Source organism: Acromyrmex echinatior, chromosome 1, assembly GCF_024713525.1.
Source record: "Acromyrmex echinatior isolate Ae372 chromosome 1, ASM2471352v2, whole genome shotgun sequence".
In the NCBI taxonomy this organism is placed as follows: domain Eukaryota; kingdom Metazoa; phylum Arthropoda; class Insecta; order Hymenoptera; family Formicidae; genus Acromyrmex; species Acromyrmex echinatior.
Window position 1 is genome coordinate 26,735,213 of NC_141852.1, and position 19,247 is coordinate 26,754,459.

The window sequence follows — 19,247 nt, forward strand, 5'->3', positions numbered from 1 at the left end:
ATTATATATATATATATATATATATATATATACACAAAAATTATGTGCATTATTTTACCTCAAAAATTAACAATTCAAAAGAGAAAGAGTTTTTGCAGAATATAAAATATAAGATATAATTTTGTTTTTATACACAGTTGTAATGCTTTGTAATGAAATTTATAGTATCTATTTCTTTTAATCATATAAACTTCAGGAAATTCATTCTTAATAAATTATGCAACAGAGATTATGTAACATATGCTATATACATATAGTATGATACTGTATATGTATAGTATATATGTGGACTTAAGACTTCGTACTTATATAGTTATACTATATAATTGCTACTCTCTCAAAAAAAGATTTTATTAATGAAATAAACAAATAAAAAGCTATAAGCTAATAATATTGATATTATATAGTGATAATTAAATCGAACAAATAACAATGGAAATATCTATAAAAACACACAATCGTATTACAAAATATAAATAGACTGATTTAAGAAAAGAATAATATTTAGGGAAAGTATATTTTTTTCAGGCCTTTAAAAATTTATATGCGAAAAATGCAATGTTAACATCAAGAGCAAAAGTTTCAAAAGGATTGCCGCATAATATCAAACATATTATTTTGCCAAAAGTTCTTAATTACGATATTGCTATCTTAGTATACATTTCAAAGATGAAATTTCGTGAAATTGATATTCAAGATACATCTGTCAGATCGCTGATGAAACAGTAAAGAAATTCAGTTCGCTAACAATGAGTAGCGACTATTTGAATGTGCATACTGCGCTCAGACACGACTTTAACAGCATGATTTTAAAGATATTTATTATTGCAATCAGATGAGTACTACTGGCCTTTATACGTATCTTTATTTTGGTAGCCTTGGACGTATCCGGAAGTGTCTGGTATATCCTTTCGACCTGCTAAGCCTTTACCTTTTCCTGTCTCATCGAAACGTTGCTTGTGAGAACCCGTATATTTGCTGACATCGGTAAGTCTATCAACTGTCGACGCTGCTTTTCCAACCTGTAGATCAAAATAAGCAAATCAGAGATTATGCGTACAAATTGCAATGAAAAAGCGCTGTTGATTATGTACATCGCGATAAATCACACGATGAGATATACATTGTATGATAATATAAATCGCGATTAAGTCAACGGTTAAAAGGAAGATGAATTTGTACAAATAAAGAAAAAACTAATTGTAGTAAAGGCTTATGTAGCAAAATTTATTACATTTTGAGATACTAGAAAGAGAAGGAGAGAATACAAAAATTAAATAAATAAATTTAGTATAATATACGTACTCCACTAGCACCCCCAGTAAACCCAGGTGGTCCACAATTAGCCATCTTCTTCTTTATTTCCGCTAATTCTACTTTTTTACTTTTAGTCAATTCTTCAAGAAACGTTTTGTACTGCTCGATACCGAGCTTTGTGGATCTGCAATAAAAAGGAAAAAAAAATGTAAGAATAACTTTCCCAGGCAGTTTATCAAGATAACAGACATGAAGAACATTTGTTTAAGAGATGTACTTGTGCTTTTTGAAGTAAATTCCCGTGTCGGTAGTAGTAATTTTCTTTCCATCGATCACTTTCGCTTGCTTCATCCATTTGTCACTTTGACTTAACGTAATCAGTTTGCCATCGCTCTTTGGATCACCGAATTTCGAAAATGCTTTAAAGCTCGCTAAAAAGCTACCTGGTTCAGTGCTACCAGGACTACTCGGTGTCGAACTCGTTGACCCATCTTCTATCTTCAAATTTGTTATCTCGTTCGCAACCGAGGTTGTTACATCATTGAGGGTCTCGTTTTTCTCAGTGTCGGCATCACTCTTCTCCGCTTGCATCGTAATCACTGAAATGAAAATTTATAGTATAGATATCTACTTAATCAAGTGCGTCAATTGTTACAATTCAAGAGCAGCATTTATATGTCTATTTATACATATTATTTGTGATGGCCAAAGTTGAAAAAAAGTTAATTAAAATTGAAATTATTTTATTACTCACGACTTTTCACAATTTAAATGACATAGTTATTCTCTTGGAAAAATTTAAGCCTATCTACTTTTTCTAAGGCAACTATAAGAGATATATATTATTATTTGTCTCGCCTATCGCTAGACAATATCGATGCACAGTCCAACTGTTGCGTTCCCATTCATTATACACAAATTCTTTCTCCGGCTTACCACCGATATATTGCTGAATGACATGTATCGAGATCGAATACCTCGAGTCACGATATTCATTTCTTCGAACGGTGGTCTTTATTAATAATATATAATAAAGTCGTTGCAAAAACTGTCATGATAAGATTTAATCACGCATTTTTAATTAAATTTTTGTTTACTCAATCAATAGCATCAGCTATCAATGGCTACCTTTATCTGCGACTATAATCATCCGCAATTAAAAGTTTCATCCATATCAGAAGGTCATCACGAGTCGATAATAAAAGAAAAGGAGACTAGCATCTTATTATACATTCTTAAATATATACGTAATAACAAAAACGATAATTCGATATGTTGCATTTATAATACGTATTATATTTATTACGTATTCTTAAATGCGACGTATCGAGTTATTACTTTTGCTATTATATACATATACAAGTTATTGGATCTCTCTCTCTCTCTCTCTCTCTCTCTCTCTCTCTCTCTCTCTCTCTCTCTCTCTCTCTCTCTTTCTCTCTCTCTCCCCCTCTCATTCTCTCTCTACATTACGATTTTATATGATTAGCATTAAAAATGCAAATAATGATTACTAGGTCTTAGCACGCAACATTTTCATTTATTATTATCGGAAAAGAGATTTGTGCACTACAAATTACGAACGCACAATCGAAACATATCGTGATAAATATTTAATATTTGATTCAATAATTAAGTTGATTTTCAAAGTATTCGCGTTGATATAACATTTAATAATAATTTTATAATATTTAACAATGTTTTCACAGACACTGCATGTATATAAATTCCGTAAGTATTTACGTAATTTCTCGAAATATTTGTGCAGTAATATTGCGATTGTATAAATGCGTCTAGATAGGCAAAGGAATGACAGACACAGATAAAATGAAAAATGTAAAAGATGTGCGCGTGAATGTATGTCGAAATAACAGAGCGTGTGCGCGAGAAAACGCTACAGGCATAATATTATTTCACGGTTATAAATAGAGATTACGAGTGTCGCGCGTTAACGTAATTAGCGTGATCGGTGCCGGTCAGTGTATAATGTGCCGATTGAGGAATAATAGCATTGCGATCACAGGTGTCAAATTCTGAGACGCGTTCTACATGAATCGTCCCCCCCACTACCGATTTATTATTACCTTCTGTTAGAATGACTTTAATCGCAATTATTCCCAGCCAACTATGTACGTCGTCTATTAACAGGCCAGCCGAAAAAAAATCGACTCACCGGATCCGTTATCAGGGAGAAACAACGATGTCAACGATGACGTCCCGTGAAGTTTAGCGTTTCTAGGTCAGTGTGCGCGTAGGTATTAATTCCGTCGCGGCGCGGGCGGGACGATGATACGAGATGTTTCGATGGCGCTGATAGGAAGCTTACGCGTTTCGCGCAGTTTCATCGACGGTACGTACGACTTGATCGGCGTCGACAAGCGTCACAATCGTCACAAAGCACCTGACCGCACCTCGCGAAAAAAAACGCACAACTCCGAGGCGGACGTTTGCAACACAGATTGCGTAGGGAACTCGTGCGCGTCGCGACGTGGTCGGGCGCGCATGTGTTCTATCGATCTTCTCGTCCCAGGAAGCACGCAGTCACCCTTGCCTCCCGCATCTTCGAAATTGCGTTTCATCGTTAGATGGACTACGCTCGTGGGCTACGCTGCTTCCCGCCGAAATCGGGAAATTGAGAAAATCGCACCGCCTCCGTCCGTGATTCACGACTTCATCATTCACAGATAAACGTACGAGTATCAATTTATCAGGTGCGCAACTAAGTTCTCGCTGTTATTTTGATGGAAATGCATCAAAATAACAGCGAGAACTTAGTCGCGCACCTAATAATTTCGTACGTTTTTCACGATTCAATTATTTTGCTCCTGTTGCGCGATGTTGAAAATATCTAATAAATAGATTAAATCTTTAATGAAGACATGTGATAATCTGGAGGGTTTTTAAATGCCTCGGGGTGCGATGTATCCGTTAGTTGGGATGATGCACGATTTTGTCATTCATATAGAGTTGTCATTTCTTGATTTGTATGTATAAAGTCGGCGACAATTATGTGATCGATATGATCGTCTTGCTAATTTATGTCACGGCTTTGTTTAATTAGCCTGGTCTGCAAAGAATTTTCAACTTTTTTCACGAGAAATCTTCGTGAATATAGCTCCAGCGTCATGTTCGATAGTCGTCTTTTGCTTTTCCAATCCACCGTTCTAACATCCGTCTGTCTTTATCTTCCGCTGGGAGTACACACGACATTCGCAATTAGCTATTTATATATTTGCTGTTACAAAATAGCAGAATTTATTCATACTTGTATTGTCACGCAGGGAGTTGCACACATATCGTAACTTGGAAATGTGTTATAAAAATTTCACAATACAAAACAATTGCAATTAAAATAATGAAAGAAGTTGCGCAAAATGGGGATGTGACGAAGCGGATTAATAAGAATTTATTCTATTTTGAGTAAAGTTGTCCACGTTCGATATCAGTATCCTCACTTGTTTAATTATTCTCAAATCTTTACCTGGCAATAAAATCTCCTTAACAGTAAAAACGTTTACTAAACTTTTATCAGCCTGTACAAGTCTCACTCATTTCCGTGAATCCGGCTAGAACGAAGCTGAGAGCAAGACAGACCAAGACTAAACCGATACAAACTTGCTATCGCGAATAATACCCCCACCTTCACAAATATACACATCTCTCTTCCAAAAGGTCCACAATTTTTAAATTTATAATCATGTGGTGCAAAGAGCAGCCCAAAATTGTTACTCCATTTTTTAAAGTCTTAATTCTCTTCAATTCTCTTAAAAACTAAAAAACGAGATTCCTTTTTTTGTTTCCTTACATATCAATTTTTATGCCTATTAAAGGGAATTAAAATTTTAGAAGTACCTGTTGCGCGTCTACTTAAAATTAAAATGTATTTAATAAAAAACGAACTAATATCTCTCACTCTGTTTCACTCACTCACTCTTTTGAATACGTATGATCTTAAATATAGAATCCCGAGACATTACTCAGTTATTTCATTGGTAGAATAAAACTTAAGCCTACTTAATGCTAAATTATTATCTATAGGGCTACATTCCAAAACGTTTTTTCCAAGAAAAATTTTGCTCATATATATATATATAGGGTGTCCCAAAATTTGTGACTTAAAGTACTGTAGCAAGATGTTAGAGTTCTCGAAAAATTAAATAGAAAAGATATTTGTAAAGTTTCGTTTTAAGCAGTAATTATTTAGATAATAAGTTTAAATATGGCCAATTATAGACTATGTTTGGATGGCTTTACATGTCAATGTCAACGAGTCGATCACGCTTGCGATATAATACCTATATCAGTAAGCGCTGATGAACATTTACTTCAACGCGTTCACAAGTGACCATCTAAACTAGACATATAATAATAAAAATTTATGAATAATTCTTTTTACTTAATTTTTTGAAAACTTTCTTGTGGTATTTTGAGTCGCAATTAAATATTGGGACTAAAAAGATCAGACTTATACTATCGTTGGAATAGAGAAAATCCGGTAAGTATATGAATCTCATGGCGTATAAATCAATAATCTATCGACTATATATATCGACATTGTTAACGACATTAATTGACCAACTATCACACCAGTGTAGATTGATAGTACAAATTCTAATTTCAATTTCTAATTTTAATAATCTTTCGTCTCTCTTTTAGAACACTGGAGATATTACAGCTAAGTTAAGATATATATGAAAGTTAAAATATACATAGCGCGAATGCTCATTCTTTAAAAAAAAATTATGTCATCATACATAAATATGTATATATATATATATATAAAATTCTACATAAAGTATATCTATATGTATATATATTTTCCTTCTCTTATATTTATTCTATTTATATATAAAGAAAAAAATAATAAGAAAAATAATTGAAAAATGAGGAAAGTAACTTATGTAATATACATTTTACTTTTTTTTTTCACAAAAAGTAGAATTGAAAAATAAAAGATTACAATATTATATTTTATATATTATATAATATTAAATAATTTATATTCATATATATATATAATATATAGAGGCAATTTTTTTCTCATTTTCACAAATTTTATTTTTTTATTTAAAAAATACGAAATTTATCCTCTTAATTATTTTTTAATTTTTCTTTTTATTATTTTTTTTCTATATATAAAGTAAACTTGAATAAAATGCGGTCATCTTTAAAATGTAAAAAACATATTTTAATTTTTGTTATCTTTAATAAGTGCTATATTTTAGTATATCTTTTCCGCCATACGGAAGCATTACTTATTAAAGATAATAGAAATTACATACAATATGCTTTTTGTATTTTAAAGATGGCCGTCTTACCCACAAATTTATCTTACGAACAGAGCTATACATAGAAGAGATAGAAAATCTATATGTATAATAAACGCGTATCAATTATTATATGCATATACATTATATAATAATTTACAATTACCTTACAATTTTACCAAACATATGCATACAATTTTTTTGCAGAAGACACAAATATACATTACTCTTTGTGTATTCGAAGAATTATTGTGTTATTTTAATATTAATTCATTGCTACTATTACAAAGTTTGCTGAATTATATTTTTATTGACCGCATAAATTTCATCGCCTTAGGAAATTAGAATTTTTCTCGTAATAAGACTGAACAGAAGAGAAATAAAAGACATATCGTAAGCGTTCTGAAAATTTCGTATATAGATCGAAATTCCCTGAAAATTAAAAACTAATATTATTGATTTAAAATTATTGCCGTAAGATATTATAGTTTCGTTTAAAGCTGATTCTATCAATGAGTCGATAGTTGGAAATCTTAGTCAATTAACCGCAGTGATGATGATTATGATTTTTCGCATTTCTACAAGTATGTTAATTGTGTAGCTCGACTAATGTGAAAGAATAAAATCGAATTTGACCGTTGGCTAATTTCATCGATTCATCGATAAAACTTAGGACTGATTAGAACTACCGTAGATTACTGACTCATTGTAGAATTAGCAGTTGACGCAAGTTCAACACAAATAGCATCTAACTTAATCTATTCTAGAGAAGGAAAAACTTGATTAAAATTGAATTTTATATATATATATAAATGTTACAATACGTATTATTTTTTTAATCGAAATTTTCAAATTTTTAAACTTTTTAGAAAGATTTTAGCTAGTCATTTAAAAATGACTATTAATCAATGCCAGTCAATGGCACTTGAAAAAAAATAAAAATGCGTTTAATAATTAACATATTGAGTTAATTATTCTCTTAATTGTGTTTACTTGAAATATATTTACTTACTAGAGAGAGAGAGAGAGAGAGAGAGAGAGAGAGAGAGAGAGAGGAATGCGCGCGTGTGTGTGTGTGTTCGTGCGTGCGTGCGTGCGTGTGTGTATGAGGAAGTATTTCACGGTAGTTTTCGGCTAAGCGGCAAGCACAACGTCATGGCGGAATGTTTACGTGGACATGGAATGGTGTGTGATCAATATTGACAAATTCCTTCCTAATATATGTTTCAATTAATTCTTAGAATTATTGAAAACAGCAGCCCACAACTTTATAATCAACTCTTTTTTATAGTTTTATTTGCGATCATTATCAATAGTGCACTAGCACCGTCTTATCAAGATATGTCAGGTGGTCAACTAAATGATATTAAAACCTTATCTACAGCATGTAACAATTTTATAATCCCGTTATACAAGGTATATGATCACTATATTTTTATATTTTATATAAATTACATGTACGAGAGTTTTCTAGTTTATAATTTGCCATTTCAGAGTTTAACAACCAACACTAACAGCAACGTTATAATTTCTCCTTTAAGCTTGCATATGATATTATCTTTACTTTCTAATGGTGCTGGAGGATCTACATTGAACGAACTAAAATCTGTTCTTCATTATGACAATATAGTTTCTGCAAATGATAAATTTAAAACTCTGATTTTCTTGTTGAAAGTAAGGTTAAGAAAATATAATATCTATAATTAATTCTCAGAGAATCAAGTATACATTTAAATATATTTTAGGGCATTGAAAATATTGAATTGCATATAGCAAATAAAATATATGTTCAAGATGGATTTGATTTAATGGCTGAATTTTTAGCGATATGCACAAATGTATTTCAATCTTCAATTTCAAGATTGAACTTCAAAAATAACGAGCTTGCTGTAAAAACTATTAATTCATGGGTTCAAGAAGCAACAAATAATAAGATATTTGACATAATTTCTTCTGGTATATTATATGATAATTGTAATAATTCAGTATAGATTAACACACTATACAAAATATTTTTATTAATTAAATTATTTTGAACAGATGATATTGATGAAGATACAAGAATTATGTTAATAAATGCTATTTACTTTAAGAGTAAATGGTTACATAAGTTTGATGAAATGAATACAGTAAAGCGCAAATTTTATATTTCCAAAACAGAAACGAATCTTGTTCCGACAATGTTTAAAACATCAAAATATGCTTATGGCAAAATATCTATTTGGGATACAACATTTATTGAAATTCCATACTTGGTAAGTGATTACCTATAAAAAAGACTTACAAAAATGAAATTAATTTAAAGTACAATTTTGCAGAATCAAGACATTGTAATGATAATATTATTGCCAGATAGAGAGACCGAATTGCAAGTTTTAGAAAATAATTTTAACTGGAAAACGTTGGCAGATGAACCTAGGTCTATCGACGAGATTGCATTATATCTACCTAAATTTAAGTTTGAAATTACCGTAGATTTGAAAGATACTTTACGTAAGGTAAGCAATATAAAATTAGTGAAATACATTTTAAATAACTAATACGGAAATATATGCTCGTAGATTGGCTTAAATACAATCTTTGAGGATGATGCAGATTTTACACAGCTCTCAAACATTCCTCTGAAAGTAAGTCATGCATTACAAAAAATTTTCATCGAAATTAATGAAGAAGGTTCGGAAGCTGCTGCTGCGACAGGTAATTTGTCTGTCTCTATGAATGATAAAAAATTAGATGAATTTTATAAGTGTTAAAATAAGGAACTATTTGTTACAGTTGTGGGAATGAGATTGAGAAGGATGGCAACTTTATCAATGGAGTTCATGGTGAATCGTCCGTTCATGTTTGCAATTGAACATAAACCAAGCAGAATACCATTATTTCTTGGAAGTGTGAGGAAAATAGAGTTTTTCCAAGAAAGAGATGAATTATAAATCCTGTTATATTTTTATACGAATTACTTTATTACATTATATATGTATGTATATATATATACACACACACACACACACACACAAAATTAAAAGGATAAGAAATAATTTAAAACTTTTAGATAATAATAAATGTATTTTGTTATCTCTATTATCAAGATTTACTTTTACAAATTTTCAAAATTATTTGTTTGTACAAGAAAGCTTTAAAAGCAGCTTTAACGCGCATATATATATTTCTAATCTGCAAAAAATATATCTGTGATATATAAAAGACATCCTAAATTACTCCATTCATTATTAACAAAATAAATAGCATTAATATCCAAATTATAAACAATAAAATATTTTTAAAAAATTTAATATCTATATAAAAGATTTTTATATGTGTATAACGTAAGAAAATTAAAAAAAATTTGTAATATATAAAGAAATTTATATATATTTAAACTTTCTGTGTTTGGCGATAACTTTTTCACTGACCTATTTGCTTCCTGAAAATTAACTTAAGACTAGATTTTTACTAAAATATTTAATATGCCTAAAATTATTAAATTATATTAACAATATTTCTTTATAGAAAGAAAGAGATTTTAGAAAGTGCTATTTTCTATGTAACTAATATTTTCGGACATTTTAATTCAGATTTTATAGAGTGCAAAAAATGCTAGTACTATTATAGTAGTTATTTTATTGATGTCTGCCTGTGATGCGATCTAGTATCGTTTGAGTCAGCACCTTCTCTGCCATATTTCGCGCAAAATTCGTCAATTGATCTCGAATGCCAGGACGGTTGGTAGTAGTCATATAATTCTGACCTTGATAACGTCCTTCGGGATAATATCCTGCTTGCGGATAATATCCTCCTTGCGGATAATTTTGTGAATACCCATTTGAATATCCTTGATTAGGATATGGAGAACGTTGGTTATTGTACGGATATCCTGTATTTTGAGCCGGATAGTTACCATGGTATGACGGATTTCCTTCTGGATATACGGGTGTGCGTGGATTGCTCGGATAACCAGCATTCACAGCGCTAGCGCCGGTTCGTCTAATAGTCTCCTCGCCATTCCTAGAATTATCTGGATATCCTGAAGAACCGCTATTTCTACTTGGATTTGCAGATCCTATTGGATAACCGGAACTATCTCTAGATGGATAATTGGATGAGCCACTCGAAGGATAGCCAGAGGATCCACTGGATGGATAACCAGACTGACTAGACGGATATCCAGATAATTCACTGTTAGATGAATGACTGGGTGATCCGTTAGACCGACTAGATGGATAACCGGATGATCCACTGGACGGATAACCGGATGATCCACTGGACGGATAACCGGATGATCCACTGGACGGATAACCGGATGATCCACTGGACGGATAACCGGATGATCCACTGGATGGATAACCGGATGATCCACTGGACGGATAACCGGATGATCCACTGGACGGATAACCGGATGATCCACTGGACGGATAACCGGATCCGCTGGATGGATAACCAGAACCACTGTTTGGATAACCAGATCGCGGTTGATTTGATGAATCAGAAACTTTCGAAGATCCGGAATTTGGATAACTGCTGCTACCAGGATATCCTGAACTGGATGGATAACCAGAAGATCTAGCAAGATACGATTGGTCGTCTGAATTTTTAGGAGTATCTGAAGAGCCGTGTGTCTCGGTTGCCGTTGGATAACTAGTTTGCCGTTTTGGAATTGTTCGTGTCCTCATTTCATTCTCTGCATACAGTAACAATGCAAATTATAAAAAATACTCAAGGGTATAAAGGTGAAATATGTATAATCTATTTTTATCAAAAAGCATCATCAATTGTTGTTGGATTAACATTTACCGTGCACACATGCAGATAAGGCTTGCACTATAGCACGCATTGCAATGTCTATACGATATTTTAAATAGAAAATGAAATAAAATCATATTTGAATTATTTTTCACACAACGTATTATAAATTGAATTACATTGTTAAACATTCTGAAGAGATAAAAATATGGAACATATAACAACTATCATATACATGCACATAGCGCAAAGTCAAATTTGTATTAGGTGTTGGAATTAATTCGTAGCATTTTTTAATGAAAGAATGTTATTTATTTCACATGAGCATTAAAAAATACATTAATGAAAGTACTTCCCATCACTTGTAAAACGCTACGAATTAATTCCAACACCTAATATTTGTATGCGTGCATATCATTTATCACACTAAATAGCTAAATTAAAGCAAAGGTACCTTACTTGATTTTTCAAAGCATTAAATGAAAAAATCATTTGGATTTTATTGGAATTACTGAATATTAAAAATTAAAAAATAAGAAAGAATTTTTCAAACACCTTAAATTAAAAGAAGAATTATATCTTTTGATGAATTATTATATCTTTAATCAATTATGTTAATCACACAGAGCACAATTTTTTTATATAATATTAATTTAATAAAGCAGTTTTACAATTTTACGATTTTTTTACTATTGAATATCTAAAACTGTATATTATTCAAAAATTTATAATCTTTATAAATGAAGTTTATTCCAATTATTATGAGTAATTAATATTACATTTATTAGATCAAAGGAATATCATTTAGTGCTATATATGTAAAATGATATAAACATCAATATTGGCACCCACTTTACATTAATATTTCGAAATTAAAAGTAAATGAAACATGTAAATAAATTTTTAACCAGAAAATGTCCAAATTCTGTTTCCATAATTATCCACGTGAGTGTGAGTATTGTAATAATTGTTTCCACTTGTTTGCGTAGTGCTTCTGACAGAGCTGGTTGGTCGAGGATGACGGTCGTTGCCGAATAAACGATTAAAAATGGAGCCATCACCTACAGTATTTCTGGAGCCGGAGTAACCATTATATCTTCCTCCATACGATGAAGATCTAGGCGGCGGCGATGGCACTCTTGTTGTCGATCGATGCGATACTTGGTTTAGTCCCGCAGGTAATGCTGTTAAATTATATATAATGAAAAAAAACCAATACGAAAATCAAAATCAAATTTTTATCAGTTATTGCTGTAATATTATGGCTGTTTCTTGTAATATAAAATTATATAATACATAAAATATTATACATTATTTTCAATCTTTGATAGTTTCTTCTTAACATAATTTTTATACGCGAGAAGAATGATAAAATTAACAGCCAATTATAATAAATACAATTTCTGTGTGCTATGTCCATTTGTAGCATTATTTATTCATCTATTGCTACAAATAAATTGTACACATGAAGGAATTTATGCGTATAAAATAAATAGTTGCATTCTTTCGTTTCTACAATGATTATAATAAATGTAATGTGCTTTTACTCATGGTAGAAGTATTATTTCCACCATGTTTTTACTGAAGTCATTAGATCAAAAGAAATAAAAAAAATAATCGGTAAGACGCAATAATAGTTCATTTAAATTTGCTTATATATACATTATATGGCGTATGAAGAGATAATATGTGTCAAAGTTCAAGCTGATATCCCCTTCATTTATAAAGTACCTATTACCCATGTTGAATAAGAATTGCTCATGAAGCGTTTTATAAACTGTCCAAATTATGAAAATATAAGAAATGACGCATAGCTTATTGAAAACTTCACAATTTAAAAGCATTTCTTGTAAATTATAAACGTACACGCATACGTACATGCATATAAATATATAATTATGCTGAATAAATTAGAATATTTTTATAAAATCGTAAACTTCTAATTACTAATGTAATGGATTAGGGTAAATGATATTGATGAAAGTGAATTTTCTTCCTAAATTAAGAAAATCATTGAATTAGAGAATAAAATTTGTTTTCTTCAAAACACTGAAATTACCCAACAACACAAAGTTGAAAATTATGATATAAGACGTCTTTAAGTCGTCTTTTAGACGAAAAAAACTTATGATCTGATTTTAATTGTCTGAGTATTTACAGTCAATATATACGTTTATCATGTTATATATAATTATTAGGTGTTGGAATTAATTCGTAGCGTTTTTAATGAAAGAATGTTATTTATTTCACATGAACATTAAAAAATACATTAATGAAAGTACTTCCCATCACTTGTAAAACGCTACGAATTAATTCCAACACCTAATAATATGTTATGTATAATTAACATGTTATGTATAATTAACATGTTATGTATAATTAACATGTTATATATAATTTAAAATATATATGACGATACAGTTATAAATATATGTGTATATATATATATATATATATATATATATATATATACAAGAAAAAATATTATAAAATATTAGATTTTAAAAATATCATTCGCGCTCGATTTATATTATAAAATATCTGTACAAGAATTTTTATGTAACACTTTCTGCAAAATACTTTCCTTAATAAATAGTCATGGACTGTGCTGCAAATAAGATAAAGAATAGCAAAATAATAATCATGACGCAGATAAGACACTTTTAGTTAGATCACCACTGTATCATAACAAGGAGGAATAATCCAGAAAATCCAACAAGAATCATGGAGGCAACTGCTTCGACTGATGCAGCGTTCCTTCTTCTATATACCGAATTTGAGTTGTAGTTATATCCATGTTGATTCGGATAATTTTGATAGGGATAATTTTGGTATCCTGGATACTGTGGGTTTACTGGAGCTTGAGGATATCCAGAATTTTGTGGATAAGCTGATTGTCCTGGTGTAGGCATTCTGTTTTGCGTTGGATATGGTGGATATCCCAAATCTTGACGACCAGCTTGATTGGTTGATTGTGGGTATGATGGGTATCCATGTCCAGAGGTACCGGTATTACTGGGGTATGGTGGATATCCTAAGTTGCTTCCAGAAGAAGAACGGTGATGTTCGCTATCACTAGATGGATATGGTGGTACTGCCGGCATTGGTGGAGCATTGGCATTCGCATATGGATTTGCGTTATTTCCACTGTTCACTCGCTCGCCGTTCACGTAAGACACGCCAGCTGATTCGTAGCCTGTAAGGATGCTCACTCACTTCGTATTGTGCGTATTTTTGGTAAACACACAAATAGAATATTAAATTATACGAAACATTGCAAGATGATAACGAGTTGCAATAAAGTTTTTTTTATTGCTATATTAAATACTCAGAGATTATTTATTATTTCTTTTGCTCAAGTTTGGATTGAACAAAGATGACATATCAGGAAGTTTCTCCGTTCAAAAAAGAAATATTAAATTTAGAAAATACTAAGAATAAAATATCTCTTCTAATGGAGCAAATTATTAATGTCCTAAGAACAATTTTATATTTAAACATATTTATGTTTAAATTAAAAGAAAAAAATGGAACAATATATTGCTTTGTATATTAAGTTTATATCCAGATAATAAATCAATGTAAAGACATGTAAAGACTTATAGATAATAAGACATCATCAGGTCTTATATAATTTGACATAAAAAAATATATGTGTATGTAAATTTTTTCGTATTCAGTAAAAAAGTAGTCTTTATGTTTATCAAAGTATCACCATTAAAACTGAAATATTTTACTTGTGTGCATCGTTCAAAATTTTATGTGAATACATATAGGTGGGCTATATAAATTTACACAAGAAATAGTAAATTAACTATAATAATAGAATATACATAATATATGTATATAATATAATATACATTATCATAATATTTAATAGTAATATGCTATATAGTATGTTACATTGAATAATATGTTAACAATAAATATTGTTTTTATATGAATCTCACTTAAACAGTTAACAATTAAAATAAAAAATATATATGTACGTTTTAATGTAGAATTCTGAGTTAATTCATGATTGCGCAATAAATGGAGAAGATTAAGTAGACATTTTTTTCGCTTTGTCTTTTTGAAGCAATCATGCCTTCCTCATTCCAATCCCATACATGCTATGAAATACATGAGACCCATAATTATGAAAATTTATTTTGCTCATAAGCGTGAAAAATTTGAAATTCCATAATCCCAAATAATTTATTTTACTTAATTTCAGCATGCTTTTTATTCATGCATAGTTATCGTTTTTACGTTTTCAAGTTCGCAATGTGTCGAATATTAAATGCCAATAAAATATAAAATTGTAATAACTTACCAAATCCTGTAGACTTTCTTACACATTTCGGCGCACCATTTTCGCTCTTACAATATTCATTCTCTCCGCAAACCATACTGGTACAACTTACATCTGTAAAATTTTTTAAAAAATTATTCAGATACAATATAAATACACACTCTAATATAAATATTCCGATATTAACATTGATATACTAAAGCAATGAAGGAAAGAGTGTAATATAATAATTTTACCTTTATCTTTTGAAATAAGAAAAATTATGCGTGTATACATAATATTATTGTATGTATGACACGTGTGTGATGTATATATATTCTTGATTTATTAAGATCAATTGTTGAAATTGTTGAGATAAATTAGCTATTATGTCATTCCTTACCACTTGTCCTCCGGCAAGTCGGATATCGTCCGCATTTATCTGTATAGCCGGTACAAGGATCCTCGACCATTACACATGTTTCATCAGTACGGCAGCCAATGTCCTTACAGGTTCTTCCATATTCTGAAAAATAAGAAAATGAAAATACATATTTTCTCTCTTTTTTTCTCGATATATTACATATTGTAATAAATTTAATCACCAAGAGATTTAATTATCGTTATTTACTTACTGTTATAAGATGCCGCATCCGGAATAAGGGCAATTATTAACAACGCTCCAGAAAAAAAATTAAACATAGCGCGCGAAAACATTCTAAAAACAAAATAGATTTCATAAAGATACAAGATAAAATGCTTATAATAACTCAATAAACACAAATTACATGTAATATACCTGTTAGTTGTAATTTCTCACTCAACAATATAACTGTAATATAACACGTGTGGGAAATTAACAAGTACGTTACATGTAACTTTGTGTTCACTGGGAAGATATCAAAGAAAGATAGAAGAAGTAGAAGAAACCGCTAATATATTTAATTAATCCTTTATCAAAATTTTCTACAATTTTTAAAATGTTCTTTAAAAATTATTTAAGAAAAATTTTTGAGTGTCAATTATACAGTAGATGATTAAATATTTCTAGGATATTTTAAAGAGATAGGATATTTTAAAGAAATCGAGATTAATGCCCGTATTCATAGTCAGACCTTATACTTAAGGTTTCCTTAAATTTATCTTTAGATTAGCAGCCAATGAAATAATTCGTAGAGTATCTAAAGATAAATTTAAGGAAGCCTTAAATATAAAGCCTGACTATGAATACGAATATAAGTCGCATCGTCTATATTTTATACAGCTCGCCATTTGTTTTATAAATATTACAAAGAAAGTATATTTCAGTTGAGTCAATGATTTTTGTATGCAAAGCACAGAGATTTAATTTATGGCAATCCGGAACTTGGCACTTTATGGTATTTTCATGCTGCTGCTATCCTTGGATCGACACGACGCAATATCATTCGAGAGAAGGAGGGAGATTCATATACGATTCATGCATTCATTATACAGTCCGTAACAATCTTTTTATTCGTATCGCCAAAAAGATTCGCGAGAAATTAAAAATAAATATTGATTAAAACAGTACATTATGTGTTTCTACATAAAAAACTTATACTTCCAGTACTGAATATAAAAAAATTAGGTTTTGGACAGATCACAGACGTTTCCCGCGAAAAGCTAGGAAAAATTGTATGGAAAAATGTCAAATTGCATTCTATAATAATTTTGTTTATGATAACATTTTAACATCATTGAACACTCTTATAACACAAACTGTATGTATGATATGTACGTAACATAAGGATTATTGATTCACTGTTATTATATAAAAACGAAAATGTATTCTGATTAAAATTAAAAGTTATCCTGAAATGTATTTAACTATGGGTATTTCTCATTTGGTGACTCAACACAGATCATGTTCTATTTTTGTTACCTTTTGAATTTCAAGAAAGATAAATTGATGTTTGTGCCGACTTGTTTTACTAAATGGAAAGTATTCTATATCGCTATGTAATCTTCTTGAATGAGTGAGTGAGTGAGTGAGTGAGTGAGTGAGTGAGTGAGTGAATGAGTGAAGGAGTGAGTGAAGGAGTGAGGGAGTAAGGGAGTGAGTGAGTGAGTGAAAGAGGATTATATAGGTCCATACACTTTAACAATAAGTAAATGTCCTAGAAACGTTTAGAGGATGTAGGGATGTTCTCAGGATGTTTTTAAGACGTTCCTTGGAGGTCTATGTTGTTTGAGAATATACACACACACATATTAATAAATGGACACTAATAGGCATTTCTCATAGAACTTTGTGTGAAAGAAGGAATTATTAATCATCAGCTAATTACCTGCTTTTGTTTCTACGCGGCACTATGTATTTGTCACACGTACTTGGTCACACTGCAAAGTCGTCAATACTCGCCACAAGTTGCCACGATACTGAAAGCTGCCTGCTGAAATCATGCAACACTTTAGCAGCAGCAGTATAGTATAGTTGCTGTTCTGACGTTTTCTCGAATTAGAGTGAGTGAAGAGAGAGAGAGAGAGAGAGAGAGAGAGAGAGAGAGAGAGAGAGAGAGAGAGAGAGAGACATAAATTAGGAGGAAGGTCACACGATCTAACACGATAAAGCACGCAAAGAAGGAATATTAAAATTATATCAATTCGGAGAAAATAACGTGTATATATAAATTTTATGAAAAGCTGCAACAACAATTTTATAGTTATCGACTACATTATTTAACATCCATATGCATAATATTCACACATTAATAAAAATTGTCATTCTGGCACTTCCTTTACACTTCATAATACTTATTTTTTCAATTTAGTATGTAATAAAAAAGAAACTGTGTGTGATTATAATCAAAAAGCTTCTTAAAGATCGAATTATTCTACTCTTAATTTCACATGATTTGTAATTAATAAATGTTCGAAATTTCTTTAGTTCATTTATCGATCCTATAAAATAAATTACATATTGAAAAAAAAGTACGATCGAGAATTATTCAAATTGTTATTCTTCAAACGTTTATACAAAGAATAATATAATATTGTTGTACATACATACGTGTTTGTATGAGATGTAATTGATTGTAATAATTTCGTATTAATAATTAGTATAAGTGTCAACGAGATATTAAATGGTTGATTCAAATTTTTGTAATCTAATAGAAAAGAGCCCAAAGATAAAGAACGGTGACATTATCGACAATTGATATAAAATTGCAATTATTTTAACATATAAATATTTGGATGATACATTATTAAATTCATGATATTTTTTATTATATAAATGTTCCATAAATAAGTTCTTGTAATGCTATAATATATTATCTTATATGTGGCTGCAAAATTACAATTTTTTCTCTCTTACATTTATTATCATTTCTATTGATAATCAAACGATAACACTAAATCATATTATATAGTTTTAAATAAAAATCATATTAATCGAGTATTATTGGGTTTTAAGTATATAGATACATGTTTACAAAACTCATAAAATTAGCATTGTACTATCAGTTTCTTATATTCTTAAATTTTGACAGTCACGTTCTATAAAGCCGGCCGTCTTTAATAAGCTGTTCTTTTTGGCTGAACTTTTGCATCAGTTCATCTTTCTTCCTTTTCTCTCTAAGAGGAAAGAAGGGAAAGGAAGATGAACTGGTGCAAAAGTTCAGTCTAAAAGAACAGACCTAACAACGCTCATGAGTGTCGTTTGTCGTTGTTTAACATTTGACAAACAA

The 19,247-nt window shown here is 30.4% G+C and overlaps 3 protein-coding genes across 14 annotated transcripts in view; 1 reads left to right on the forward strand and 2 right to left on the reverse strand.

Moving 5' to 3' along the window:
• Positions 1-4,860, reverse strand: part of ringer (tubulin polymerization-promoting protein ringmaker) — a 35,039-nt gene extending 30,179 nt beyond the window's left edge. For 3 of the 6 annotated variants that reach the window (XM_087407231.1, XM_087407229.1, XM_011059824.2), the window contains exons 1-4: positions 3,431-3,572; positions 1,535-1,856; positions 1,306-1,441; positions 851-1,022 (exon numbers count right to left, since the gene is read on the reverse strand). In XM_087407231.1, coding sequence (XP_087263357.1) covers positions 851-1,022; positions 1,306-1,441; positions 1,535-1,848 — 622 coding nt within the window. In that variant the 5' untranslated portion in view covers positions 1,849-1,856; positions 3,431-3,572. Of the gene's footprint in view, positions 1-850; positions 1,023-1,305; positions 1,442-1,534; positions 1,857-2,011; positions 2,036-3,341; positions 3,573-4,738 lie in introns of those variants that run through there. The other 3 variants (XM_087407237.1, XM_087407240.1, XM_087407242.1) reach the window with 3 other exon arrangements.
• On the forward strand, positions 3,473-9,605 carry LOC105148234 (antichymotrypsin-2). Of its 6 annotated transcripts, none has more exons than XM_087407196.1 (8): positions 3,473-3,607; positions 7,816-7,940; positions 8,019-8,198; positions 8,270-8,480; positions 8,565-8,779; positions 8,843-9,022; positions 9,086-9,221; positions 9,300-9,605. In XM_087407196.1, exons 1-8 carry the CDS (start codon positions 3,544-3,546, stop codon positions 9,455-9,457), a joined length of 1,269 nt encoding a protein of 422 aa, XP_087263322.1. In that variant the 5' UTR covers positions 3,473-3,543; the 3' UTR covers positions 9,458-9,605. The 6 variants fall into 6 exon arrangements, with proteins under 6 accessions (XP_087263322.1, XP_087263334.1, XP_011058129.1 ...); XM_087407208.1 differs by having other exon boundaries at positions 8,066-8,198; XM_011059827.2 differs by lacking the exon at positions 3,473-3,607 and adding an exon at positions 3,929-3,947.
• On the reverse strand, positions 9,571-18,007 carry LOC105148229 (uncharacterized). Of its 2 annotated transcripts, XM_011059816.2 has the most exons (6): positions 17,847-18,007; positions 16,173-16,255; positions 15,941-16,063; positions 15,580-15,672; positions 12,173-12,448; positions 9,571-11,202 (listed from the first exon to the last, which is right to left on the reverse strand). In XM_011059816.2, the coding sequence occupies exons 2-6, from the start codon at positions 16,252-16,254 to the stop codon at positions 10,145-10,147; spliced, it is 1,632 nt and encodes a 543-aa protein (XP_011058118.2). In that variant the 5' UTR covers position 16,255; positions 17,847-18,007; the 3' UTR covers positions 9,571-10,144. The 2 variants fall into 2 exon arrangements, with proteins under 2 accessions (XP_011058118.2, XP_011058120.2); XM_011059818.2 differs by lacking the exon at positions 12,173-12,448.
• Between the last annotated feature and the right edge of the window lie 1,240 nt (positions 18,008-19,247).